Source organism: Lissotriton helveticus, chromosome 3_1 (assembly GCF_964261635.1).
Source record: "Lissotriton helveticus chromosome 3_1, aLisHel1.1, whole genome shotgun sequence".
Taxonomy (NCBI): Eukaryota; Metazoa; Chordata; class Amphibia; order Caudata; family Salamandridae; genus Lissotriton; species Lissotriton helveticus.
This window is the reverse complement of record NC_136061.1, coordinates 1,957,820,044-1,957,847,944: the sequence shown is the minus strand read 5'-3', so window position 1 is coordinate 1,957,847,944 and position 27,901 is coordinate 1,957,820,044. Positions and strand designations below refer to the sequence as shown.

The window sequence follows — 27,901 nt, the reverse complement described above, 5'->3', positions numbered from 1 at the left end:
GGGGGTGGTGATGGACAGAGTATCTGAGTTAATCAGAACACTCCTACCCAGTCAACAGATCAGGGCTTGATCCATCACCGTTTTTTAGCTCACTGCACCATCCCAGTTCAGAACCTGGCTATATGCAAATTAGTCTGTCCCTGGCCCAGCGCATCATGGGAACAGGGCAGACCAAACTACCAAGCCAATTCTTCACTGGAAAGGAAACAAGCTTCCGGGGACCGGTTTCTGGCATTACAGCCGTCTTCGGCCCGGCTTGCTTGAATCCTGATGGTGCAATGAGCAAGGGACTCATGTCTGAGCATACCCTTCCACACTCATGGTGGCCAAAGTAATTACAAAAAGGGGGTGGTGATGGACAGAGTATCTGAGTTAATCAGAACACTCCTACCCAGTCAGCAGATCAGGGCTTGATCCATCACCGTTTTTTAGCTCACTGCACCATCCCAGCTCAGAACCTGGCTATATGCAAATTAGTCTGTCCCTGGCCCAGCGCATCATGGGAACAGGGCAGACCAAACCGGTGACCGGTTTCTGCCATTTCAGGCGTCATCGGTGCAGTGAGCTAAAAAACGGTGTTGGATCTAGCCCTGATCTCTTGACTGGGTGAGAGTATTCTGCTTAATTCAGAAACTCTGTCCATCACCACCCCTTGTTGTTAAATATTTTGTCCACCCTAAGCGTGGAAGGGTATACTCAGATGTGAGTCCCTTGCTCATTGCACCATCAGGATTCAAGCAAGCCGGGCCAACGACGCCTGAAATGGCAGAAACCGGTCCCCGGAAGCTTGTTTCCTTCCCAGTGTAAAAATTGGCTTGGTAGTTTGGTTTGCCCTGTTCCCATCATGCACTGGGACAGGAACAGACTAATTTGCATATAGCCAGGTTCTGAACTGGGATGGTGCAGTGAGCTAAAAAACGGTGTTGGATCTAGCCCTGATCTCTTGACTGGGTGAGAGTATTCTGCTTAATTCAGAAACTCTGTCCATCACCACCCCTTGTTGTTAAATATTTTGTCCACCCTAAGCGTGGAAGGGTATACTCAGATGTGAGTCCCTTGCTCATTGCACCATCAGGATTCAAGCAAGCCGGGTCGACGACGCCTGAAATGGCAGAAACCGGTCCCCGGAAGCTTGTTTCCTTCCCAGTGTAAGAATTGGCTTGGTAGTTTGGTTTGCCCTGTTCCCATCATGCACTGGGACAGGAACAGACTAATTTGCATATAGCCAGGTTCTGAACTGGGATGGTGCAGTGAGCTAAAAAACGGTGTTGGATCTAGCCCTGATCTCTTGACTGGGTGAGAGTATTCTGCTTAATTCAGAAACTCTGTCCATCACCACCCCTTGTTGTTAAATATTTTGTCCACCCTAAGCGTGGAAGGGTATACTCAGATGTGAGTCCCTTGCTCATTGCACCATCAGGATTCAAGCAAGCCGGGCCGACGACGCCTGTAATGGCAGAAACCGGTCCCCGGAAGCTTGTTTCCTTCCCAGTGTAAGAATTGGCTTGGTAGTTTGGTTTGCCCTGTTCCCATCATGCACTGGGACAGGAACTGACTAATTTGCATATAGCCAGGTTCTGAACTGGGATGGTGCAGTGAGCTAAAAAACGGTGTTGGATCTAGCCCTGATCTCTTGCTTGGGTGTGAGTATTCTGCTTAATTCAGAAACTCTGTCCATCACCACCCCTTGTTGTTAAATATTTTGTCCACCCTAAGCGTGGAAGGGTATACTCAGATGTGAGTCCCTTGCTCATTGCACCATCAGGATTCAAGCAAGCCGGGCCGACGACGCCTGAAATGGCAGAAACCGGTCCCCGGAAGCTTGTTTCCTTCCTAGTGTAAGAATTGGCTTGGTAGTTTGGTTTGCCCTGTTCCCATCATGCACTGGGACAGGAACAGACTAATTTGCATATAGCCAGGTTCTGAACTGGGATGGTGCAGTGAGCTAAAAAACGGTGTTGGATCTAGCCCTGATCTCTTGACTGGGTGAGAGTATTCTGCTTAATTCAGAAACTCTGTCCATCACCACCCCTTGTTGTTAAATATTTTGTCCACCCCAAGCGTGGAAGGGTATACTCAGATGTGAGTCCCTTGCTCATTGCACCATCAGGATTCAAGCAAGCCGGGTCGACGACGCCTGAAATGGCAGAAACCGGTCCCCGGAAGCTTGTTTCCTTCCCAGTGTAAGAATTGGCTTGGTAGTTTGGTTTGCCCTGTTACCATCATGCACTGGGACAGGAACAGACTAATTTGCATATAGCCAGGTTCTGAACTGGGATGGTGCAGTGAGCTAAAAAACGGTGTTGGATCTAGCCCTGATCTCTTGACTGGGTGATAGTATTCTGCTTAATTCAGAAACTCTGTCCATCACCACCCCTTGTTGTTAAATATTTTGTCCACCCTAAGCGTGGAAGGGTATACTCAGATGTGAGTCCCTTGCTCATTGCACCATCAGGATTCAAGCAAGCCGGGCCGACGACGCCTGTAATGGCAGAAACCGGTCCCCGGAAGCTTGTTTCCTTCCCAGTGTAAGAATTGGCTTGGTAGTTTGGTTTGCCCTGTTCCCATCATGCACTGGGACAGGAACAGACTAATTTGCATATAGCCAGGTTCTGAACTGGGATGGTGCAGTGAGCTAAAAAACGGTGTTGGATCTAGCCCTGATCTCTTGACTGGGTGAGAGTATTCTGCTTAATTCAGAAACTCTGTCCATCACCACCCCTTGTTGTTAAATATTTTGTCCACCCTAAGCGTGGAAGGGTATACTCAGATGTGAGTCCCTTGCTCATTGCACCATCAGGATTCAAGCAAGCCGGGCCGACGACGCCTGAAATGGCAGAAACCGGTCCCCGGAAGCTTGTTTCCTTCCTAGTGTAAGAATTGGCTTGGTAGTTTGGTTTGCCCTGTTCCCATCATGCACTGGGACAGGAACAGACTAATTTGCATATAGCCAGGTTCTGAACTGGGATGGTGCAGTGAGCTAAAAAACGGTGTTGGATCTAGCCCTGATCTCTTGACTGGGTGAGAGTATTCTGCTTAATTCAGAAACTCTGTCCATCACCACCCCTTGTTGTTAAATATTTTGTCCACCCTAAGCGTGGAAGGGTATACTCAGATGTGAGTCCCTTGCTCATTGCACCATCAGGATTCAAGCAAGCCGGGCCGACGACGCCTGAAATGGCAGAAACCGGTCCCCGGAAGCTTGTTTCCTTCCCAGTGTAAAAATTGGCTTGGTAGTTTGGTTTGCCCTGTTCCCATCATGCACTGGGACAGGAACAGACTAATTTGCATATAGCCAGGTTCTGAACTGGGATGGTGCAGTGAGCTAAAAAACGGTGTTGGATCTAGCCCTGATCTCTTGACTGGGTGAGAGTATTCTGCTTAATTCAGAAACTCTGTCCATCACCACCCCTTGTTGTTAAATATTTTGTCCACCCTAAGCGTGGAAGGGTATACTCAGATGTGAGTCCCTTGCTCATTGCACCATCAGGATTCAAGCAAGCCGGGCCGACGACGCCTGTAATGGCAGAAACCGGTCCCCGGAAGCTTGTTTCCTTCCCAGTGTAAGAATTGGCTTGGTAGTTTGGTTTGCCCTGTTCCCATCATGCACTGGGACAGGAACTGACTAATTTGCATATAGCCAGGTTCTGAACTGGGATGGTGCAGTGAGCTAAAAAACGGTGTTGGATCTAGCCCTGATCTCTTGCTTGGGTGTGAGTATTCTGCTTAATTCAGAAACTCTGTCCATCACCACCCCTTGTTGTTAAATATTTTGTCCACCCTAAGCGTGGAAGGGTATACTCAGATGTGAGTCCCTTGCTCATTGCACCATCAGGATTCAAGCAAGCCGGGCCGACGACGCCTGAAATGGCAGAAACCGGTCCCCGGAAGCTTGTTTCCTTCCTAGTGTAAGAATTGGCTTGGTAGTTTGGTTTGCCCTGTTCCCATCATGCACTGGGACAGGAACAGACTAATTTGCATATAGCCAGGTTCTGAACTGGGATGGTGCAGTGAGCTAAAAAACGGTGTTGGATCTAGCCCTGATCTCTTGACTGGGTGAGAGTATTCTGCTTAATTCAGAAACTCTGTCCATCACCACCCCTTGTTGTTAAATATTTTGTCCACCCCAAGCGTGGAAGGGTATACTCAGATGTGAGTCCCTTGCTCATTGCACCATCAGGATTCAAGCAAGCCGGGTCGACGACGCCTGAAATGGCAGAAACCGGTCCCCGGAAGCTTGTTTCCTTCCCAGTGTAAGAATTGGCTTGGTAGTTTGGTTTGCCCTGTTACCATCATGCACTGGGACAGGAACAGACTAATTTGCATATAGCCAGGTTCTGAACTGGGATGGTGCAGTGAGCTAAAAAACGGTGTTGGATCTAGCCCTGATCTCTTGACTGGGTGATAGTATTCTGCTTAATTCAGAAACTCTGTCCATCACCACCCCTTGTTGTTAAATATTTTGTCCACCCTAAGCGTGGAAGGGTATACTCAGATGTGAGTCCCTTGCTCATTGCACCATCAGGATTCAAGCAAGCCGGGCCGACGACGCCTGTAATGGCAGAAACCGGTCCCCGGAAGCTTGTTTCCTTCCCAGTGTAAGAATTGGCTTGGTAGTTTGGTTTGCCCTGTTCCCATCATGCACTGGGACAGGAACAGACTAATTTGCATATAGCCAGGTTCTGAACTGGGATGGTGCAGTGAGCTAAAAAACGGTGTTGGATCTAGCCCTGATCTCTTGACTGGGTGAGAGTATTCTGCTTAATTCAGAAACTCTGTCCATCACCACCCCTTGTTGTTAAATATTTTGTCCACCCTAAGCGTGGAAGGGTATACTCAGATGTGAGTCCCTTGCTCATTGCACCATCAGGATTCAAGCAAGCCGGGCCGACGACGCCTGAAATGGCAGAAACCGGTCCCCGGAAGCTTGTTTCCTTCCTAGTGTAAGAATTGGCTTGGTAGTTTGGTTTGCCCTGTTCCCATCATGCACTGGGACAGGAACAGACTAATTTGCATATAGCCAGGTTCTGAACTGGGATGGTGCAGTGAGCTAAAAAACGGTGTTGGATCTAGCCCTGATCTCTTGACTGGGTGAGAGTATTCTGCTTAATTCAGAAACTCTGTCCATCACCACCCCTTGTTGTTAAATATTTTGTCCACCCTAAGCGTGGAAGGGTATACTCAGATGTGAGTCCCTTGCTCATTGCACCATCAGGATTCAAGCAAGCCGGGCCGACGACGCCTGAAATGGCAGAAACCGGTCCCCGGAAGCTTGTTTCCTTCCCAGTGTAAGAATTGGCTTGGTAGTTTGGTTTGCCCTGTTCCCATCATGCACTGGGACAGGAACAGACTAATTTGCATATAGCCAGGTTCTGAACTGGGATGGTGCAGTGAGCTAAAAAACGGTGTTGGATCTAGCCCTGATCTCTTGACTGGGTGAGAGTATTCTGCTTAATTCAGAAACTCTGTCCATCACCACCCCTTGTTGTTAAATATTTTGTCCACCCTAAGCGTGGAAGGGTATACTCAGATGTGAGTCCCTTGCTCATTGCACCATCAGGATTCAAGCAAGCCGGGCCGACGACGCCTGAAATGGCAGAAACCGGTCCCCGGAAGCTTGTTTCCTTCCCAGTGTAAGAATTGGCTTGGTAGTTTGGTTTGCCCTGTTCCCATCATGCACTGGGACAGGAACAGACTAATTTGCATATAGCCAGGTTCTGAACTGGGATGGTGCAGTGAGCTAAAAAACGGTGTTGGATCTAGCCCTGATCTCTTGACTGGGTGAGAGTATTCTGCTTAATTCAGAAACTCTGTCCATCACCACCCCTTGTTGTTAAATATTTTGTCCACCCCAAGCGTGGAAGGGTATACTCAGATGTGAGTCCCTTGCTCATTGCACCATCAGGATTCAAGCAAGCCGGGCCGACGACGCCTGACATGGCAGAAACCGGTCCCCGGAAGCTTGTTTCCTTCCCAGTGTAAGAATTGGCTTGGTAGTTTGGTTTGCCCTGTTCCCATCATGCACTGGGACAGGAACAGACTAATTTGCATATAGCCAGGTTCTGAACTGGGATGGTGCAGTAAGCTAAAAAACGGTGTTGGATCTAGCCCTGATCTCTTGACTGGGTGAGAGTATTCTGCTTAATTCAGAAACTCTGTCCATCACCACCCCTTGTTGTCAAATATTTTGTCCACCCCAAGCGTGGAAGGGTATACACAGATGTGAGTCCCTTGCTCATTGCACCATCAGGATTCAAGCAAGCCGGGCCGACGACGCCTGAAATGGCAGAAACCGGTCCCCGGAAGCTTGTTTCCTTCCCAGTGTAAGAATTGGCTTTGTAGTTTGGTTTGCCCTGTTCCCATCATGCACTGGGACAGGAACAGACTAATTTGCATATAGCCAGGTTCTGAACTGGGATGGTGCAGTGAGCTAAAAAACGGTGTTGGATCTAGCCCTGATCTCTTGACTGGGTGAGAGTATTCTGCTTAATTCAGAAACTCTGTCCATCACCACCCCTTGTTGTTAAATATTTTGTCCACCCTAAGCGTGGAAGGGTATACTCAGATGTGAGTCCCTTGCTCATTGCACCATCAGGATTCAAGCAAGCCGGGCCGACGACGCCTGAAATGGCAGAAACCGGTCCCCAGAAGCTTGTTTCCTTGCCAGTGTAAGAATTGGCTTGGTAGTTTGGTTTGCCCTGTTCCCATCATGCACTGGGACAGGAACAGACTAATTTGCATATAGCCAGGTTCTGAACTGGGATGGTGCAGTGAGCTAAAAAACGGTGTTGGATCTAGCCCTGATCTCTTAACTGGGTGAGAGTATTCTGCTTAATTTAGAAACTCTGTCCATCACCACCCCTTGTTGTTAAATATTTTGTCCACCCTAAGCGTGGAAGGGTATACTCAGATGTGAGTCCCTTGCTCATTGCACCATCAGGATTCAAGCAAGCCGGGCTGACAACGCCTGAAATGGCAGAAACCGGTCCCCGGAAGCTTGTTTCCTTCCCAGTGTAAGAATTGGCTTGGTAGTTTGGTTTGCCCTGTTCCCATCATGCACTGGGACAGGAACAGACTAATTTGCATATAGCCAGGTTCTGAACTGGGATGGTGCAGTGAGCTAAAAAACGGTGTTGGATCTAGCCCTGATCTCTTGACTGGGTGAGAGTATTCTGCTTAATTCAGAAACTCTGTCCATCACCACCCCTTGTTGTTAAATATTTTGGCCACCCTAAGCGTGGAAGGGTATACTCAGATGTGAGTCCCTTGCTCATTGCACCATCAGGATTCAAGCAAGCCGGGCCGACGACGCCTGAAATGGCAGAAACCGGTCCCCGGAAGCTTGTTTCCTTCCCAGTGTAAGAATTGGCTTGGTAGTTTGGTTTGCCCTGTTCCCATCATGCACTGGGACAGGAACAGACTAATTTGCATATAGCCAGGTTCTGAACTGGGATGGTGCAGTGAGCTAAAAAACGGTGCTGGATCTAGCCCTGATCTCTTGACTGGGTGAGAGTATTCTGCTTAATTCAGAAACTCTGTCCATCACCACCCCTTGTTGTTAAATATTTTGTCCACCCTAAGCGTGGAAGGGTATACTCAGATGTGAGTCCCTTGCTCATTGCACCATCAGGATTCAAGCAAGCCGGGCCGACGACGCCTGAAATGGCAGAAACCGGTCCCCGGAAGCTTGTTTCCTTCCCAGTGTAAGAATTGGCTTGGTAGTTTGGTTTGCCCTGTTCCCATCATGCACTGGGACAGGAACAGACTAATTTGCATATAGCCAGGTTCTGAACTGGGATGGTGCAGTGAGCTAAAAAACGGTGTTGGATCTAGCCCTGATCTCTTGACTGGGTGAGAGTATTCTGCTTATTTCAGAAACTCTGTCCATCACCACCCCTTGTTGTTAAATATTTTGTCCACCCTAAGCGTGGAAGGGTATACTCAGATGTGAGTCCCTTGCTCATTGCACCATCAGGATTCAAGCAAGCCGGGCCGACGACGCCTGAAATGGCAGAAACCGGTCCCCGGAAGCTTGTTTCCTTCCCAGTGTAAGAATTGGCTTGGTAGTTTGGTTTGCCCTGTTCCCATCATGCACTGGGACAGGAACAGACTAATTTGCATATAGCCAGGTTCTGAACTGGGATGGTGCAGTGAGCTAAAAAACGGTGTTGGAGCTAGCCCTGATCTCTTGACTGGGTGAGAGTATTCTGCTTAATTCAGAAACTCTGTCCATCACCACCCCTTGTTGTTAAATATTTTGTCCACCCTAAGCGTGGAAGGGTATACTCAGATGTGAGTCCCTTGCTCATTGCACCATCAGGATTCAAGCAAGCCGGGCCGACGACGCCTGAAATGGCAGAAACCGGTCCCCGGAAGCTTGTTTCCTTCCCAGTGTAAGAATTGGCTTGGTAGTTTGGTTTGCCCTGTTCCCATCATGCACTGGGACAGGAACAGACTAATTTGCATATAGCCAGGTTCTGAACTGGGATGGTGCAGTGAGCTAAAAAACGGTGTTGGATCTAGCCCTGATCTCTTGACTGGGTGAGAGTATTCTGCTTAATTCAGAAACTCTGTCCATCACCACCCCTTGTTGTTAAATATTTTGTCCACCCCAAGCGTGGAAGGGTATACTCAGATGTGAGTCCCTTGCTCATTGCACCATCAGGATTCAAGCAAGCCGGGTCGACGACGCCTGAAATGGCAGAAACCGGTCCCCGGAAGCTTGTTTCCTTCCCAGTGTAAGAATTGGCTTGGTAGTTTGGTTTGCCCTGTTCCCATCATGCACTGGGACAGGAACAGACTAATTTGCATATAGCCAGGTTCTGAACTGGGATGGTGCAGTGAGCTAAAAAACGGTGTTGGATCTAGCCCTGATCTCTTGACTGGGTGAGAGTATTCTGCTTAATTCAGAAACTCTGTCCATCACCACCCCTTGTTGTTAAATATTTTGTCCACCCTAAGCGTGGAAGGGTATACTCAGATGTGAGTCCCTTGCTCATTGCACCATCAGGATTCAAGCAAGCCGGGCCGACGACGCCTGTAATGGCAGAAACCGGTCCCCGGAAGCTTGTTTCCTTCCCAGTGTAAGAATTGGCTTGGTAGTTTGGTTTGCCCTGTTCCCATCATGCACTGGGACAGGAACAGACTAATTTGCATATAGCCAGGTTCTGAACTGGGATGGTGCAGTGAGCTAAAAAACGGTGTTGGATCTAGCCCTGATCTCTTGACTGGGTGAGAGTATTCTGCTTAATTCAGAAACTCTGTCCATCACCACCCCTTGTTGTTAAATATTTTGTCCACCCTAAGCGTGGAAGGGTATACTCAGATGTGAGTCCCTTGCTCATTGCACCATCAGGATTCAAGCAAGCCGGGCCGACGACGCCTGAAATGGCAGAAACCGGTCCCCGGAAGCTTGTTTCCTTCCTAGTGTAAGAATTGGCTTGGTAGTTTGGTTTGCCCTGTTCCCATCATGCACTGGGACAGGAACAGACTAATTTGCATATAGCCAGGTTCTGAACTGGGATGGTGCAGTGAGCTAAAAAACGGTGTTGGATCTAGCCCTGATCTCTTGACTGGGTGAGAGTATTCTGCTTAATTCAGAAACTCTGTCCATCACCACCCCTTGTTGTTAAATATTTTGTCCACCCTAAGCGTGGAAGGGTATACTCAGATGTGAGTCCCTTGCTCATTGCACCATCAGGATTCAAGCAAGCCGGGCCGACGACGCCTGAAATGGCAGAAACCGGTCCCCGGAAGCTTGTTTCCTTCCCAGTGTAAGAATTGGCTTGGTAGTTTGGTTTGCCCTGTTCCCATCATGCACTGGGACAGGAACAGACTAATTTGCATATAGCCAGGTTCTGAACTGGGATGGTGCAGTGAGATAAAAAACGGTGTTGGATCTAGCCCTGATCTCTTGACTGGGTGAGAGTATTCTGCTTAATTCAGAAACTCTGTCCATCACCACCCCTTGTTGTTAAATATTTTGTCCACCCTAAGCGTGGAAGGGTATACTCAGATGTGAGTCCCTTGCTCATTGCACCATCAGGATTCAAGCAAGCCGGGCCGACGACGCCTGAAATGGCAGAAACCGGTCCCCGGAAGCTTGTTTCCTTCCCAGTGTAAGAATTGGCTTGGTAGTTTGGTTTGCCCTGTTCCCATCATGCACTGGGACAGGAACAGACTAATTTGCATATAGCCAGGTTCTGAACTGGGATGGTGCAGTGAGCTAAAAAACGGTGTTGGATCTAGCCCTGATCTCTTGACTGGGTGAGAGTATTCTGCTTAATTCAGAAACTCTGTCCATCACCACCCCTTGTTGTTAAATATTTTGTCCACCCCAAGCGTGGAAGGGTATACTCAGATGTGAGTCCCTTGCTCATTGCACCATCAGGATTCAAGCAAGCCGGGCCGACGACGCCTGAAATGGCAGAAACCGGTCCCCGGAAGCTTGTTTCCTTCCCAGTGTAAGAATTGGCTTGGTAGTTTGGTTTGCCCTGTTCCCATCATGCACTGGGACAGGAACAGACTAATTTGCATATAGCCAGGTTCTGAACTGGGATGGTGCAGTAAGCTAAAAAACGGTGTTGGATCTAGCCCTGATCTCTTGACTGGGTGAGAGTATTCTGCTTAATTCAGAAACTCTGTCCATCACCACCCCTTGTTGTCAAATATTTTGTCCACCCCAAGCGTGGAAGGGTATACACAGATGTGAGTCCCTTGCTCATTGCACCATCAGGATTCAAGCAAGCCGGGCCGACGACGCCTGAAATGGCAGAAACCGGTCCCCGGAAGCTTGTTTCCTTCCCAGTGTAAGAATTGGCTTTGTAGTTTGGTTTGCCCTGTTCCCATCATGCACTGGGACAGGAACAGACTAATTTGCATATAGCCAGGTTCTGAACTGGGATGGTGCAGTGAGCTAAAAAACGGTGTTGGATCTAGCCCTGATCTCTTGACTGGGTGAGAGTATTCTGCTTAATTCAGAAACTCTGTCCATCACCACCCCTTGTTGTTAAATATTTTGTCCACCCTAAGCGTGGAAGGGTATACTCAGATGTGAGTCCCTTGCTCATTGCACCATCAGGATTCAAGCAAGCCGGGCCGACGACGCCTGAAATGGCAGAAACCGGTCCCCAGAAGCTTGTTTCCTTGCCAGTGTAAGAATTGGCTTGGTAGTTTGGTTTGCCCTGTTCCCATCATGCACTGGGACAGGAACAGACTAATTTGCATATAGCCAGGTTCTGAACTGGGATGGTGCAGTGAGCTAAAAAACGGTGTTGGATCTAGCCCTGATCTCTTGACTGGGTGAGAGTATTCTGCTTAATTTAGAAACTCTGTCCATCACCACCCCTTGTTGTTAAATATTTTGTCCACCCTAAGCGTGGAAGGGTATACTCAGATGTGAGTCCCTTGCTCATTGCACCATCAGGATTCAAGCAAGCCGGGCTGACAACGCCTGAAATGGCAGAAACCGGTCCCCGGAAGCTTGCTTCCTTCCCAGTGTAAGAATTGGCTTGGTAGTTTGGTTTGCCCTGTTCCCATCATGCACTGGGACAGGAACAGACTAATTTGCATATAGCCAGGTTCTGAACTGGGATGGTGCAGTGAGCTAAAAAACGGTGTTGGATCTAGCCCTGATCTCTTGACTGGGTGAGAGTATTCTGCTTAATTCAGAAACTCTGTCCATCACCACCCCTTGTTCTTAAATATTTTGGCCACCCTAAGCGTGGAAGGGTATACTCAGATGTGAGTCCCTTGCTCATTGCACCATCAGGATTCAAGCAAGCCGGGCCGACGACGCCTGAAATGGCAGAAACCGGTCCCCGGAAGCTTGTTTCCTTCCCAGTGTAAGAATTGGCTTGGTAGTTTGGTTTGCCCTGTTCCCATCATGCACTGGGACAGGAACAGACTAATTTGCATATAGCCAGGTTCTGAACTGGGATGGTGCAGTGAGCTAAAAAACGGTGTTGGATCTAGCCCTGATCTCTTGACTGGGTGAGAGTATTCTGCTTAATTCAGAAACTCTGTCCATCACCACCCCTTGTTGTTAAATATTTTGTCCACCCTAAGCGTGGAAGGGTATACTCAGATGTGAGTCCCTTGCTCATTGCACCATCAGGATTCAAGCAAGCCGGGCCGACGACGCCTGAAATGGCAGAAACCGGTCCCCGGAAGCTTGTTTCCTTCCCAGTGTAAGAATTGGCTTGGTAGTTTGGTTTGCCCTGTTCCCATCATGCACTGGGACAGGAACAGACTAATTTGCATATAGCCAGGTTCTGAACTGGGATGGTGCAGTGAGCTAAAAAACGGTGTTGGATCTAGCCCTGATCTCTTGACTGGGTGAGAGTATTCTGTCCAATTCAGAAACTCTGTCCATCACCACCCCTTGTTGTTAAATATTTTGTCCACCCTAAGCGTGGAAGGGTATACTCAGATGTGAGTCCTTTGCTCATTGCACCATCAGGATTCAAGCAAGCCGGGCCGACGACGCCTGAAATGGCAGAAACCGGTCCCCGGAAGCTTGTTTCCTTCCCAGTGTAAGAATTGGCTTGGTAGTTTGGTTTGCCCTGTTCCCATCATGCACTGGGACAGGAACAGACTAATTTGCATATAGCCAGGTTCTGAACTGGGATGGTGCAGTGAGCTAAAAAACGGTGTTGGATCTAGCCCTGATCTCTTGACTGGGTGAGAGTATTCTGCTTAATTCAGAAACTCTGTCCATCACCACCCCTTGTTGTTAAATATTTTGTCCACCCTAAGCGTGGAAGGGTATACTCAGATGTGAGTCCCTTGCTCATTGCACCATCAGGATTCAAGCAAGCCGGGCCGACGACGCCTGAAATGGCAGAAACCGGTCCCCGGAAGCTTGTTTCCTTCCCAGTGTAAGAATTGGCTTGGTAGTTTGGTTTGCCCTGTTCCCATCATGCACTGGGACAGGAACAGACTAATTTGCATATAGCCAGGTTCTGAACTGGGATGGTGCAGTGAGCTAAAAAACGGTGTTGGATCTAGCCCTGATCTCTTGACTGGTTGAGAGTATTCTGCTTAATTCAGAAACTCTGTCCATCACCACCCCTTGTTGTTGCTTACTGAAGCACCACTTTCCTGTTCTGTAAAGCTCTGTAGATGCACAGTGGTAAACCGCTCTTTAGATAAACCGTCGGACAAAGAATATTAGATGCCTTAAAAAGCACCCTGAATTCCCTGCTTCAGATTAGGCATTTAAGATGAGAAGCATTTGAGATGGTCAGCTTTAAAGTATTTTGAATTGTCTGCTTTATGAGACATGATAAAATTCCTGCTGTATAAAATACTCTGGATACACAGCCGTATAACAAAGCTTACATTTTGGTGTTCCAAATGCTTATTTATATACCTTGTGTAAAGCAGTGCAGATGCTCTGCTGCATGAAAATGTTACATTCCCTGTTGCGTAAAGAACTGGATGTACAGAGCCCTTAAGATGTCCTGCTACATGAAGCTCTTTAAATGCAGATACATGGAGCACGCTGGATTGTTGTGTGCAGCACTTGAGGTGCCCCAGCTAGAAAGAATTAATTGAAAAGTAAGAATGCCTTTTTGATCAACAGATGTTTTGTAACGTATGTCTTTTCTATGAATCTACATTGCACATCTCTCTGTTATATCGAGCTTCAATACTGCGATCTCTTTATCTTTCTTCAATTTACCTTGAGCCAGTACATCTGTTCTTTTACCCATTCTCTTTCCAAACTACTGCAGTTGTTCTGACAATTTCTTTATTTAAGAACCAAAATCACTTACAGAGATCCCCTCCAACGGCCCCCCAAAAACATTTTGTACACTTGTCTGCGATGGTTTTCTGTTTTAAAGTGCTGTTTACATTGATCTGGTAGAAAGGATGGTGAACGCAAATAAATATACCAAATAAATTAAAATGCAACGAATACTGATCCAGGAAAACACAGTACATTTATATCCATTGCACATAGCCACTTGCTTCCATTGATGGATACTCTTTTTTGAGAGATTGAGACATACAGTATGAATTAGACTTCAGTCTAATATGAACACAAACATTTTTTCAAGAGTCATTGCGATATATATATATATATACTGTATATATATTTATATATGTATATTTTATTCACAATCATTGTTTATATCTACAATGGACCTTCGGTTTTGACTCCTTTTGGTCCAGTAACATCTTCTGGGCGACGTCCTGAATTCAATGTACATTATTTACAAGAGATGCCTAGTCCTGTCTTTATGAACCAGGCAGACAGTGGTCCGGAGTATATACATGGTGATTTCTTGCAAAAATGGCTTGGGTTCTGTTTGCTTTCTTGAGGTGATGATGGCTTGGGTTGATATCTTCAATCCTTACAAAGTGGTGTGGAACATGGCCTTCCGGGGTATCCAGATGTGGCTCACTGGGGCAAGAGAGGAGGCCTGAAGGAGCAGTTCCCGGTGCAGTGTCTTGGTGTCAGCATCTTACAAGAGAAATGATGGAGAGCATCATGGGCCTCTGAAGAAGAACAGACACCACCAATACATTACTTTTCCCCCTGGAAACACCTTCTACACTGCTCTAGTCATTTGGGTATGTGAGGCCATGATAACAAGAGCAGAGTCTACATAAGTCCTGCCACTAATATTCTTCGTCATACCAATGTGAAAAATACTTACCTATTATTGTACTTATGCATGGATAACTTCCAATATACCTATGGAAATACCTCCTCGGCCATCAGATAGAGTATGAATGAACAGCAAATGAATCTTAACTATTATAGAAGCAGCCTGCCTTGAGTCTAGGAAAAACAAAGCCTAGATAATAAAATGTCCTTTTTTGTCAAATGGAATTGTTGATTGCTCTCTGCCGCCAATATTTCAGTATCAGCAGCCACGTTTACCTCTCCCAAGCTCACCTAGAACGTAAAAGTCTGGCCAGAAGATAAAATGAGTATGAAAAGCTTCAGGTATTAAAGGTAGGCACTGAGGTAAAGAAAGAAGATAGTAGTGGCTGTATATGTGTTCACTAGAAACGTTGAAAGATCATTATCTTGCCATGTGCTCATTGGCAACTGAGCACATTGTGCATTTAGATTTCATGGAAATTGATAAGGAATGATTTTAAGACAAAGCAGGTGAGAGAGAGAGCCCAGGTCAAACAAAATGTCAGATAAATCAAACAGAAGTTCTAAAATGAGCTGCAAAAAAATGGTGTTTATAGAAAGTAATTCCACTTGAACCCTCATTTCTCTCTACCTTCATCCCTAACAACTGCTACACCTTCCCCACAATTATACAATTCAATTCAGAAAACTTTAGTCGATTATTTTAAAAATAATCATGAAAGTGCATACAATACATCACGTACAACATTTGAAAAATACAATTATACAGATGTAAAAAGTTACTGAGGTATACATTTCCTAACAGAAACAGATTTTAAAATATATACAGCGGTAAAAAAACACACATCAGAATCAGCAAGAGAAAATAAAAGGCAGATGGCCAAGTTCATAGAGAATGCATTATATTTTATAAAAAGTGGTTTCAAATAGGCAATACGAAGTTGATGGTAGAGGAGGCAAATCAATAAAAAGTGTTCGGTACTCTGCTTGGATGTCCCATCACATGGGCATGGGACTACGGTATGCAACTTAATATGTGGGTAGGCAACAAGCAAATGTACTGACCCCATCCGTAGTCTAGTAAGTACATACTGATGTGAACGAACAGTTACCATTTTTAGATAATTTGCAAAACCAGATTCAGCCAGGTTATACTTATTATAAAAACTATGTGTGGAGTACTGGCTAACGGTAACGCTACGCATTTTTTCCTTGGCCATCATATACACATTTTTTAGCTCCTTTTTAGGGATGTCCGTTACACTGTAGGGATTATTTCGTACGTCTAACTTAAAAACGTCTTTGAATGTGGAGACGATATATTTGAGCCAGGGAATCTGATTGTACTTGTCCAGGTGGAGACAGTCATTAATAATCTTCCTCGTGAAACTTGTTTGTTCCTTAGTCCAAATAGACCTCCATACCAGTAGAGGTCTAAGGCTAATAAGATCTGTTAAATGCTCCAGACCAACCTCTTGATGGATCAAGCTGGTAGAGGATGAAGATGGTAAACAGAGGAGTTTTTTAATGAAATTATTTTCTTCCACTTGGAGCATATTATGATTACAGTGTCCCCATACCCCTGACCCATAAAGGGCCAGAGATACACATCTATGACGGTAGATAAACATCATATCAAATATACGCCTTGAGCCCAGTTTGGAAGCGAACTTAAAAATACCAAATGCACATTTACTCATTTTGGCCCTAACATTAATCATCTCATGCGACCATATACCCCCATTATTGAAAGTAACACCTAAATAACAAAATTTATCAACCACTTGGATAATTTCATCTTTAAATGAAAAAGGTCTTAATTTTTAATTTTTTTTGCCACAAGCCAGAATAAAAGTTTACGAATTGTTAATCTTGAGTTTTCTCCCATTAATAAAATCCAAAAATCTATCCATGAGTCTTTGCAGCCCAACAGGGGTTCTGGATAGCAGTACCGTGTCGTCTGCGTATAGTAAAACCGGGATGGTAATACCGTCCGCAGACGGAGCATCGGCATTTACTAAACGCAATTCCGACTCCATGGCATTAATAAAAAGGGAGAAAAGAAGAGGGGCGAGAACACAGCCTTGCCTAATACCCGACCTTACTTTAACGCTAGAAGTACATTCACCCATTTGCCCAAAACGAATCTTGGCGGACAAATTACTGTATAGGTGCGCCAAAAAGTAAATAATTTCTGGTGGTGCCCCCATATTCAATAAAGTTGTCCATAATAATCCATGATTTACCAGGTCAAATGCACTTGAGAGGTCTGCAAAACATAGGAACAGCGAACCCTGTTTGGCACGCGTGTACTTGCCTATAATAAGATCTAAGTTAATACACTGTTCTATGGTGCCCAACCCCTTGCGGAATCCGAACTGTGAGTCCGCAAGGATGTTATTCTCTTCAACCCATTCCTCCAAGCGGATCAATAACACCCTACTCATTACTTTCATGGAAGAGTCGAGAAGGGAGATGGGGCGATAGTTCTTGGCCTCGCCTCTATCCCCCTTTTTATAGATGGGAATAATAATCGACTCTCCCCATGACTGTGGAGCGGAGACCATAGCAACAGCATTAAAAACCTTGGTCAACAAGGGACTCCAAAGCAATACATCTGCTTTGTAGAGATCAATAGGGACCCCATCAGGGCCAGGTGCCTTTCCTCCCTTGCTGCCGCGGATGGCAGTTTCCACCTCCTCAATAGTGATGTTAAGTGCAATAGGTGGATCAAAATCCAAGACCACATCTCTCTCTAGTGATGTCCCTTCTGGGTTAAATATACTAGAGAAGTAGGACACCCAGCTATCCTCATTTACTTGGGCAGAAAGTACGGGATGTGCCTCGTTATGTAAAAAAGGGCTATTAACCGTATTCCAAAATAACTTGGTGTCACGGAGTTCTATTGCCTTGGACATCAGGTCCCACGCTTCCTCTCTTAATTCCTGCTTCCTTATATTTAAGTGCATTTTGTAAGTATGCCTTAGGGATTTAACTATTTCCCTATCCCTGGGTTTAAAAGAAAGGGCATTTTTCAGATTTTGCAAGGATTTTGTGCATGCCTTATTAAACCACCCATTGGGGACACCATGCCCCTTGACCTTATTAGAGGTCAAGATCTTTTTTGTGGTCACATTAATAGACTCAAACCCAGCTAAAATACTTGTTAAGCCTGTGTTGGGATCAAGACAGCTTTCCACCTCCTGGATACATGCAGACACAATTTCTACCAACAACATTTCCTCATTTTTCCTCCCCCACTTGATCCTGGGGCCGTTCGGTCTATGCGGAATTAAATCCGCCACTGTTCCATGAGACACATCAGCCTTTTCCCCCCATATCAACAAATGTGTGGTAAGGCAATTATGATCACTAAGAGCCAGGTCGACTACTTCTGGGGGGCTACACATGGTAATCAAACTTGCCGAAGCAATAAGATAATCAATAATGGTAGCGGAATTCCTTCCCACAAACGTAGGTACCGGCTTGCCTTCATTATCTTATTTGGGGGATAGTATCAATAGATCCAATTTAGATAGGAGGATATTTAATGAGTCACCATAAGTTGTGTGTAGGAAATGAGCCTGATCCCTGTCATCCTCGCCTCCAAACCCGCACACCCTCGAGAAAGAGTGAGGGCACATATGAATATTAAAATCTCCTCCCCATAGGATATCAAAGGGTACGCTGGTTTGTCCACACAGCTTGTCGACTGCGGCATCAAGTTCATCGACCACTAAAGTGCTGGAGTGGTTAAACGTATTATTATAATGATTAATTATCAGAACGTACCGGCCGCCCTGGTGCTGCAGCCATAATACTTGAGAGTGTGATCCAACTGTCATGTGGGTTTTAACTCGTAATGGAAAGCTTACTGACAGCAGAATAACCAGTCCCCCTCTGGCTCTACCCATATTAGAACTCAGGGCCGGGCAATTATAGGCAACAAAACCATCCAAGGAGATATCATCAGTGCACCACGTCTCCTGGAGACAAAGAATGTCAAATTTGGTTAAAAAATCCGACCAGCCAAGGCGGTCGGCCTTGTTACACCACCCTGCAATGTTCCAACTCATTAGATTATATCCTTTGCTTGGGGCAACACCTTCCTCGGAAATAATAGTTTCAATGTCTGTTGGGTGCACAGACCTATTCGGTAATACAGTTGGAGACTGAATGTTGGTAAATAATGGCGGGGATACCATATCAAATAGATTAGCATTTGGAGCAATAATTGGCTCCGAAGGCACCCCAGAATACTCCTCTTCATTAACTGAGCAACCTCTAAAAGGACCATTAGCGACATCCCAACAAGAGCCCGAAGATCCCTGCTCCCCCGGGACACAGAAGTGTTCCATTTGGGTCTGATTGTGGTGCAAATAAACTTCCTCAAGAGGAATAGGATGGCTCGGGGTGCTAACATGTCCCATGGATCTGCGGGGTTTCACAGGCATTCTAGATGTAGTTTTGTCTTTAGTGATCCACATCACATCGGATTCGTTAACATTATCCATCATACTATGGGTGTAAATACCACTTCCCTCGGCCCCAGAGCTCCAAAAACTTCAATCGCAATCATCTAACCCATTAAATATCTCAAACCTATTTGTGGTCTCCAATTTTGTGAATGGTTTTAGGTGTTCCATTCTCCTATTTATGGTTGTATTGGACCTGGGAGGTACAAAGTTCCATCCATAAGGATCAGCGACCGATGCTGGATAGGGAATATATGATGGATTCCTGGCATACTGTACATTTGGTGGGAATGGATTAGGATAAGTTTGTATTTGCGGGAGTTGGGGAGGTTGATGCTGATGTGAGAATACCAAGGATCTTGGGTAAAAGTACGTCAGTGGTCTTGGAATGATACTATTATTGTTGTTTCCTGAGGGCCAATTTAAGATATATTGGACAGCATTTTGATCTCTAAAATTCACTACCACCACGTCCCCCAAAATATCCTTTGGTCTACTCTCCAACCACTGAAGGCGGCGAACGTGAACAATATCTCCGCTGATGTTATTTGCGATGGGTCTGTATAGGCTCAGCCAATGCATGATTTTGTTCTTCAGCTGAGCGAATCCCTCCCGCTTATTTCCTTCTAATTCGGGTACCCCTGTAAGAACTACCACGAAAGGCACTGCTTCCGGCGGGAGTTCTGGAAGGGGGTGCTAGATTGTATCTCCCGTGAATGCTTGAAATTTCTATCGTCCCTTGAAGGTATCCCCATAAATACGTTTCCCATATCCTTTGATGATCTAACAACAACGGTAGCTGGGGTCTGGACGGGTTTATTTGTTACCATATTGGGGGGTAAATTAGATTGCTTATATTTTTTGGTTTCGGGTGGTTTCTGAGGAGCTGGAGTTAAATTAGTTACAGGGGGGGGCATGTTGTAATGGTTTGAGTGGGCATTATAGTATGTTGTGCGGTGATATTTGCAGCAGCCTTGAGAGGGATCTCCTTTTTCCCCAATTCCTGCTCTATTTTCCCCAACCTTTCTTCCAAATGTTTTAGTTTCTCTATAATTGTTAACAAAAAACTCCTAATTAAACATTCAATACTTTCTAGAGTAACCTTGTTATGTATTACTTGAGGTTCTATGTCAGCATATAGAGTGTCGGTACCAGTCTCATCACTTAAATCAATAAGTTGCGGTGAAGCTGACATTGATACCAAAGCATCAGGACCGGCTATTGGGGTCTTAACACTCCCCGAAGGGACTTTAGCCTTAATGCCAAAGTCCGCATGACTCAACTTTTGTTTCTGAGAATCTCCCCTTTTTCTCCTTTTTTGGTGGGGGGTGGCCCAAAGTTTTTTAGCGGCAAGTTTTTCTTTGCCCTTGTCATAATTAATTTATTTGGTTTTGGAGCAGGAGTAATTAGAACCTTGGTTACAATAAGAGAGCCAACAGGGTTAGAAGACAGCGAGTCATTTACAGTTGTTTTCAGGCCGGTGCTGGATGTAAGAGAGCATACTCTAGGTACAGAGAGGCTACTGTCTAGTGTTATTACACAATTATTGCTTTTATGACTCAGGTCAGGCATAGATGCAGCAAGTAAGGGTGACTCAATCATTGACGTGTTTTTCATGCTTTCTATGGAACGGCGGCGCTCTGCTCGCCGTTCCGCTAAGGTGAGTTCCTTGTGGACATCAGTGGGGGCCTTGGTAAAATAATTGTCCAAGGTTCCATTGAAACCCCCCCCCCCGATTCTGTCCGACATTTCAGCGTCTATGCTTAGGACTGGCAATGACATTTGGAATGAGTAAACCCGCCACCAACCAGAAGTCCGGGGTAGACTTACCCACCGTGCGATCAATGGGGTAATAGACAAACAGGGGGTACGGCCCAGCCCAGTCTCCTCAGGCCTCGGAGGGCCACAGAGGGCCCGCTCTTTGCCCGGGCTTAGCCCCGGGCGCTCCCGCGCAGCGGGGTTCACCGTCTCTTATGGGCATGGAAACGTGATTAGGCGGGGCGGGGCGGTCAGGGAGAGCGGGCCAGGTGACTCGGCCTTGGGATAGCCGGGACTCCTGGGAAAGCGAGTCCCGGTCCCAGCGCTCGCAGCCCTGTCACTCACCCAGCAGGGGCCAACACTTCAGATGCACAGCCTGGACAAAGCGGGACCCGCGAAGCGGGTTCCGCGAGGAGTGGTGTCAAATCCTTTCAAAACAGCAGCAAGGCAAAGGTCTAAAGGGCGTCCCACGTAGCAGCAGCAGGCAGGGTCTTTTTGAAGTGGTTAGGCGGGGCGGGGGCGGTCAGGGAGAGCGGGCCAGGTGACTCGGCCTTGGGATAGCCGGGACTCCTGGGAAAGCGAGACCCGGTCCCAGCGCTCGCAGCCCTGTCACTCACCCAGCAGGGGCCAACACTTCAGATGCACAGCCTGGACGAAGCGGGACCCGCGAAGCGGGTTCCGCGAGGAGTGGTGTCAAATCCTTTCAAAACAGCAGCAAGGCAAAGGTCTAAAGGGCGTCCCCACAATTATACACTCTCTTTCTCTCCCTTTCAAAAGATCTACCAATAAACCACAGCACCCTGGCATCCCTATCCTCTCTCATTCTCCCCTACCAGATTCCCTCCCCACTCGGACATCCAAGTTACATGGAAAAAACTTGGGCTTGTGTGTGCTATAATCCCACTACCAAACCTACTGCCATTCTCCTTATAGCAGGATGCTTTATCCTTTTATCCAATATATGACTAGGGTAAGGTAAGTCCCCAAGAAACAAAATCTGCACTACAAAGGTCACGTCTGATCCGAAGTTTAAACAAGCACGTTAAATTATTTCTTGTTTGGCACAGCAAAGAACCAAGAAATCACCCGAGTAAACATTTCATGCTGGCCGTCTATCTGTTGCGGTAATGACAAGGACCAAAGCTGCGACTAACTTTAAATACATTCTCCCAAATAAGCCAATTACACTTCATCCCGGAACTGAAAAACATCCAAACATTGCAAACATAAAGACTTGCTCAAAATGAACCAACTTGGTTATGCCACAAAAACATGCAATATGAAGTTCTGTCATGACACAGAGATTTCACACCCTGATATGAAAAATAGCCACGGTAATGTACCTACAAACATTACAACTGTATTGACATGAGCAGCGGTTAACAGACAACTTCACTCTCCCAAACCCATCCAGTCTTCTTTTTAAAACTAAAGATCTCAAACTTGTGCCCATCAATGCAAAGTCTTTGTTAAAGAATAATCCTGGACATGACCTCTTCAGGGCCATTTAACCAGACTGGCTATTTATAACTGACTGAAACAAGGCTTCAAGGTTACGCAGCCCCCATTATGCACAAAACAAAACCACCAGCATGTAAATTTATCATCGAAAAATTGTCTGAATCAAAAAACACCTTGTACCTACACAACTCTTCTGCTCCTGAACGTGAATGTCTCCCAGTCAAACACCAGCCTTCCCCTATCTACTCTATTGCCTTTGGGCGGTTCTATTTCCTTACACCGTAAAGTAACTATTTTGCAACATTTGCATTTGCAACAGAAACCTCAGTCTAAGCCAACAATACTTCATCGTTTTGGGTGATACATGGCTCGAAAAGCCTATTTGGGCTGTGGTGGTTTGGAATAGACACAGCTTATTACCAACCCATCACACTCTTCAGGACAATTCCTTGTCAGAATTTTTGACAACACTGGCAACATAATCATCTCCAAGTACCTACCCTTATGTGTAACAGGCATGTTACTCAATCCCTTTCAACATGACCTGAATATAACAAAGAAATCTGGGCCCGTATTTATCATTTTTTCATGCAGCACAGAAAGCCACCTTGCTGCACTGGGTGAATGGAAGAGGGTAGGAATGCAGAGTATTTAGCATTATACGGCACATTCCTGTCCTTTCCCAGCGCTGGTGCACTTTGGCGGCCTAGTACCAACGCAGACACACTTGCATCATGGTGCATGGGTGAATGTGTTGTATGCAGGATTGTTTTTGTTCAAGAAAAGACACCTTCCTGCACAAAAACAATCCTCAGAGCCATTTTCCTCTTTCTATGTGTGCTACAGATCATGGAAAGAGTAAAGAATGAAGAGAAATAAAGATATTTCTCCTTGTTATGCCTCACCTAGGGAGGTCTAGCATTTTGACACATTTTCAGGTCTACCACCAATGTTAAAACTGGGAATGCGCCCAAATCCATGGTTGGATGCATGGAAACACACGCTCCACCCATGGAAAACCTCCCTGGGACAGAGCAACGCAAGGCAGCATAGCTGCCTTATGTTACTCTAGATTTATCAAGCATTGCAGGGCCACGCAAGGTGGCCTTGCGTAGCTTGATAATTCTCACTTAAATTTGCAAAGCACAAGGGCAAAGTAAAACCTTGATAAATCTGGCCCTTGGACTCTAAACTACGGATGGATAAAAGAACTCGATATAGTCTAGAATATTGGAAATGTAAATATATGAGCTTTCTTACCCTATAATGACAGTGTCTCAAATCCAATCAGACTCCCATAAAAAAATACCTCAAATTTATGCTTACAAGAGTTATGTCAAAGAGTAAACCTGTACATGACTTCTGGACTGGCTATTTTAAGCTAAAACGTGGCTATCAGATGACGCAGCCACCATTGTGCTAAAAAAATAATTGCCCTAATGAAATGTCGTAGGATGTCCCTAATGTGCATAAACAATCCTTAAGCTCCTGCCGACACAAGTGCTCTGCACCAGAAAGTGAATGTCTATTTGTCAAATGCTAGCCTTCCACTATTGGCTCGATCCAGAAGTGTAGGTTCAGGGGAGGTTTTTGGGGTGTTACACCCCACTAATAAAAGTATTTTGTGCTAAATAGTTGGGTGCAGGTGCTTTCAGTCGGGTATGGTGAGGTGTCTGTCGGCTTTCACCAGGAATTTTTACACACAGACAAAAACGCACACACACTCTCTCTCCCAATCAGTGTTTAGTAAGCCTTCAAAAATATTAGTTATTTCGCAAAATAATGAGCTTTTCCTCACTTAGTACCCATACCAATCAGTATTCCTCTCCCTTTCCGCTGCCCCTTAAGCCCCTCTAGTGCGCCCTGCTTGTCGTATAATGTATTTTAACATCATGTGCCAACTCACACACCCCAATCTTACTGACCAAGCTACGCTCATGGTGCGATCCCGTTTTGGATTACCTACTGTCCCCCATAAAAGCACCGCACCTAATTTGCAACACATTTATGTAATTCGGTCAGAACCTCATCCTAAGCCAATCAAACCTCATTTCGACAACACTGGCAATATAACCACCTCCAGACCCGTGGAGTGACCATCTTTCCAATTCCATCTCTCAACATCACTGTTCCACAACATCACAATTCCTAGGAAGTATCATTGAAGAACTCGAACGCACCTGGAAAAAGCTGAAACTGGACAACCTGGACACACTAATGACAACCATTAAATATACTGCAGAAACATTCAGCTGCAAGGTATCAGCAATCCCATGTGTCAATTGATGACTTGCAAAGCCTGTTGACACTATCATCTCGCAGGAAAGAAATCGGACTCAGATTTCTCCAGGTTGGTAAAATGGTTCATCAAACAGCTTTCAATACTCAAAAACACTAACAGAACACATGACAATTAAAAGAGGAAAAACCTGGACAAGCACAGTGAAAACTGACAGACTCGTCAACTACAAAGCAACCATTATTAAAGAAAACAAGCAATACTACTCATCTTGCTACGTCTTTGCACCATGCCCTGCAAAAAAAGCCTTCAGAATCATTGCTGAAGAGAAAGATTCTTTAAACTGCTCCAGTGAAGCCATTGCCTTCTCGCCATTTCGTAAGAAAACAAAAAGCAAAACCCCCTTAGCTAAATTGGACCAAGAATCTGCACGCACCCTAATCCAAAGCACAAACCAAAACAACTGCCTAGCCCTAGTGCTTACCTGTGACCTGTCCGTCCACAGGTCATGGCTCTTTCGCACCCAGCTCAAAAACCTTGAGACTCCCGCCTAGCTCCCCTCTCTCTCTCTCTCTCTCTCTCTCTCTCTCTCTCTCTCTCTCTCTCTATGGCTCTTTCTTCACTGCTTCTTTCTCGTTTTGTGCCCTTCTCACCACTGTTTTCGCTCGTCTTTCATCATCATTACTCTCACTCTTTTTTCATTTATTTTGCTTCATTTTTGTGCCCCTGTTTTTGCCTCTCTCTCGTCTTTGTGGCAGTCATTTTTACTGCTTATCACTCGTTTCTGTCTTGCCTTTTCACCTCGTTTCGTACCCTTGTTTTTGAATCACCTTGTTTTATACCAGTGATTTTTCTTTGTCTTTTTACAATATTGTGTGTCCTGTTTTCAATGCTCCTGTCCTTTCTGCACCCCTTTCCTCTCTTCCCATGGCTTATTACCGTATCCTCACTGTGCCCCTTTTTCCACTCTCTCCCACGCCCCTGTGAGTACTGCCTTTGCTCTTCCCTCCTCCAAAGAGCTACTTAATGGCAGACAAAGGCACAAGGGCAAGACCATCTGTATCTGTCAGGTCTGCGCCCAGTGTCAGAAACCCCAACCCACTGCTACACTGCAACCTGTCCGCATTCCTCCATACCCCAAAACCCAGTTGCAGCTCACTGTGCTGCTGCCGCACTGTACCTCACAACACAGAAGAAATGCGTTACTTACCTGTAACAGCAGTTATCCAGTATTGGTATCTTTCATAGATTCACATGCCTGAATCATTCCCCGTCGTCGGGTTGGGAGTCCCCGGTAAATAATTATAGTAATGTCACATGGACATATACTTAGTACTAGGCCAGAGGCCTCACATTAGTAGCCTATCTAGGTCCTTATGTAAAAAGGACAAAACTTTGGCCAGTAGCCAATCAGCCCTTATCACCCTCCTGACCTTCCTGGAAGGAGCCCTTGTCCCTCAGATTTTCGTAAGCACCGTGCCAAGTAGTACCTACTGAGAAGACTTAGGTGAGCCCTTCCAGGGGAGGCGGGTGGGTTGCATGTGATTCTATGAAAGATACCAATACTGGATAACTGCTGTTACAGGTAAGTAACGCATTTCTTATCCAGTATTATGGGTATCTTTCATAGATTCACATGCCTGAATCAGAATAGCAAGCAATAATGAGCACATTTCTCACATACATCTTGAAAGACATAATAAACGTATCATAAGTTGTTACACAGTTTACATGATACTCACAACCTGATAAGAAATGTGCGGTAAATTACCTGGAAGGTGGGATGATAGGAAGAAGGCTCACCTCTAATGAAATAGATGACGTAGGACAGCCTGTCCTACTGCTGCATCCTTCATAAGTTCAGAATCCAAGCAGTAGTGCTTGGTGAACGTATGCGGCGTCTTCCATGTCGCCGCTCTGCAGATGTCGACAATGGGTACCCCAGCAAAGAGCGCCATGGAGGTGGCTACCGCTCTAGTGGAGTGTGCTCGAACCTTTGAAGGCAGAGGATGGCCCGCCTGTTGGTGACAGAATGCGATGGCCGCTGAAATCCATCTGGAAATGCTCTGTTTAGTCAATGCTAGGCCTTTCCTGGGCCTGCTAAATGCAACAAACAATTGGTTAGACTTCCGAAATTGCTCAGTCCTGTGTATGTAGAATTTGAGACATCGCTTGAGGTCCAATGAGTGCAGAGATCTTTCAGCCGCAGATGATGGATTTGGGAAGAACGATCTTAGGACAATAGGTTCATTGAGATGGAAAGAGGACGGAACCTTTGGTATAAATTTTGGATTAGTCCTTAAAATGACCCTGTCATTCTTAAACTGGATAAAAGGGTCTTGCACAGAAAAAGCCTGCAGTTCACTCACTCTCCTTGCTGACGTGAGCGCCAGTAGTAGAGCCGTTTTCCATGACAAATATTTAAGAGCTGTTTTGTGAATTGGCTCGAACGGGTGTTTCATTAGTTGAGCTAGTACCACGTTTAGTTGCCATGTAGGTGGTGACGCTCGTACTGGAGGGAAAGTTCTGAATAATCCCTTCAGAAACGACTTGACCAGTCTGTTGGTCCATAGTGAAGCGCCACACGAAGAACGTCTAAACCTGGAGATGGCCGCCAGATGGACTTTTATTGAAGCGTGTGCCAGCCCTGAATTGGCTAGGTGGAGCAAATAGGGCAGAATTTGTGCTGGAGTAGAAGTGAACGGATGCAATTTCGGAGCCCTACACCACAAACAGAACCTTTTCCACTTAAGGGAATATGTCTTATTAGTACTTTCAGCCCGGGCCCGGGCTAGAACGACTCTGCATTCCTGTGGAAGATCTAGATTCTGGAACTCTCTGAACTCAGGAGCCAAGCCGATAATTTGAGAGATGTTGGATCCGGATGTTGGACTTGTCTCTGGTTCATTGTAAGGAGATGTGGGCATGTCCTGAATAGAATTGGAGGTTCCAGCGATAGAAGGTGTAGATCTGTATACCAGTGCTGGCGCGGCCACGCTGGGGCTATCAGGATCATGGTACAACTCTCTGCTTTCAATTTCCGGAGAACCCTTGGGATTAGGGGAAACGGTGGAAAGGCGTAAGCAAAGGTCTTGCACCATGTCATCGAAAAAGCATTCCCTAGGGATCTTTTCTGGGGAAGCCAGCTTGCGTAACGTTGGCATTTCGCATTCATTTCCGTCGCAAAGAGATCCAGGTGAGGCTTGCCCCAACGGGAGAACACTGAGTCGAGCGTCTTCTGGTCGAGCTCCCACTCGTGGCAAATTGAGCGCTGTCTGCTTAGCGAGTCTGCCAGGATGTTGTCTACTCCTGGGACATACTCTGCCCGCAGAGAAATGTTGTGCTGGAGTA

At 46.0% G+C, this 27,901-nt stretch overlaps 1 protein-coding gene across 1 annotated transcript in view; it reads right to left on the bottom strand.

The window, feature by feature from the left end:
- Positions 1 to 13,749: 13,749 nt before the first annotated feature.
- Positions 13,750 to 27,901, bottom strand: part of SKOR1 (SKI family transcriptional corepressor 1) — a 48,154-nt gene continuing 34,002 nt past the window's right edge. Inside the window, exon 8 of the mRNA XM_078684074.1 lies at positions 13,750 to 14,470. Within this exon, the coding sequence (XP_078540200.1) occupies positions 14,361 to 14,470 (110 nt within the window). The 3' untranslated portion in view covers positions 13,750 to 14,360. The remainder of the gene's footprint in view (positions 14,471 to 27,901) is intronic.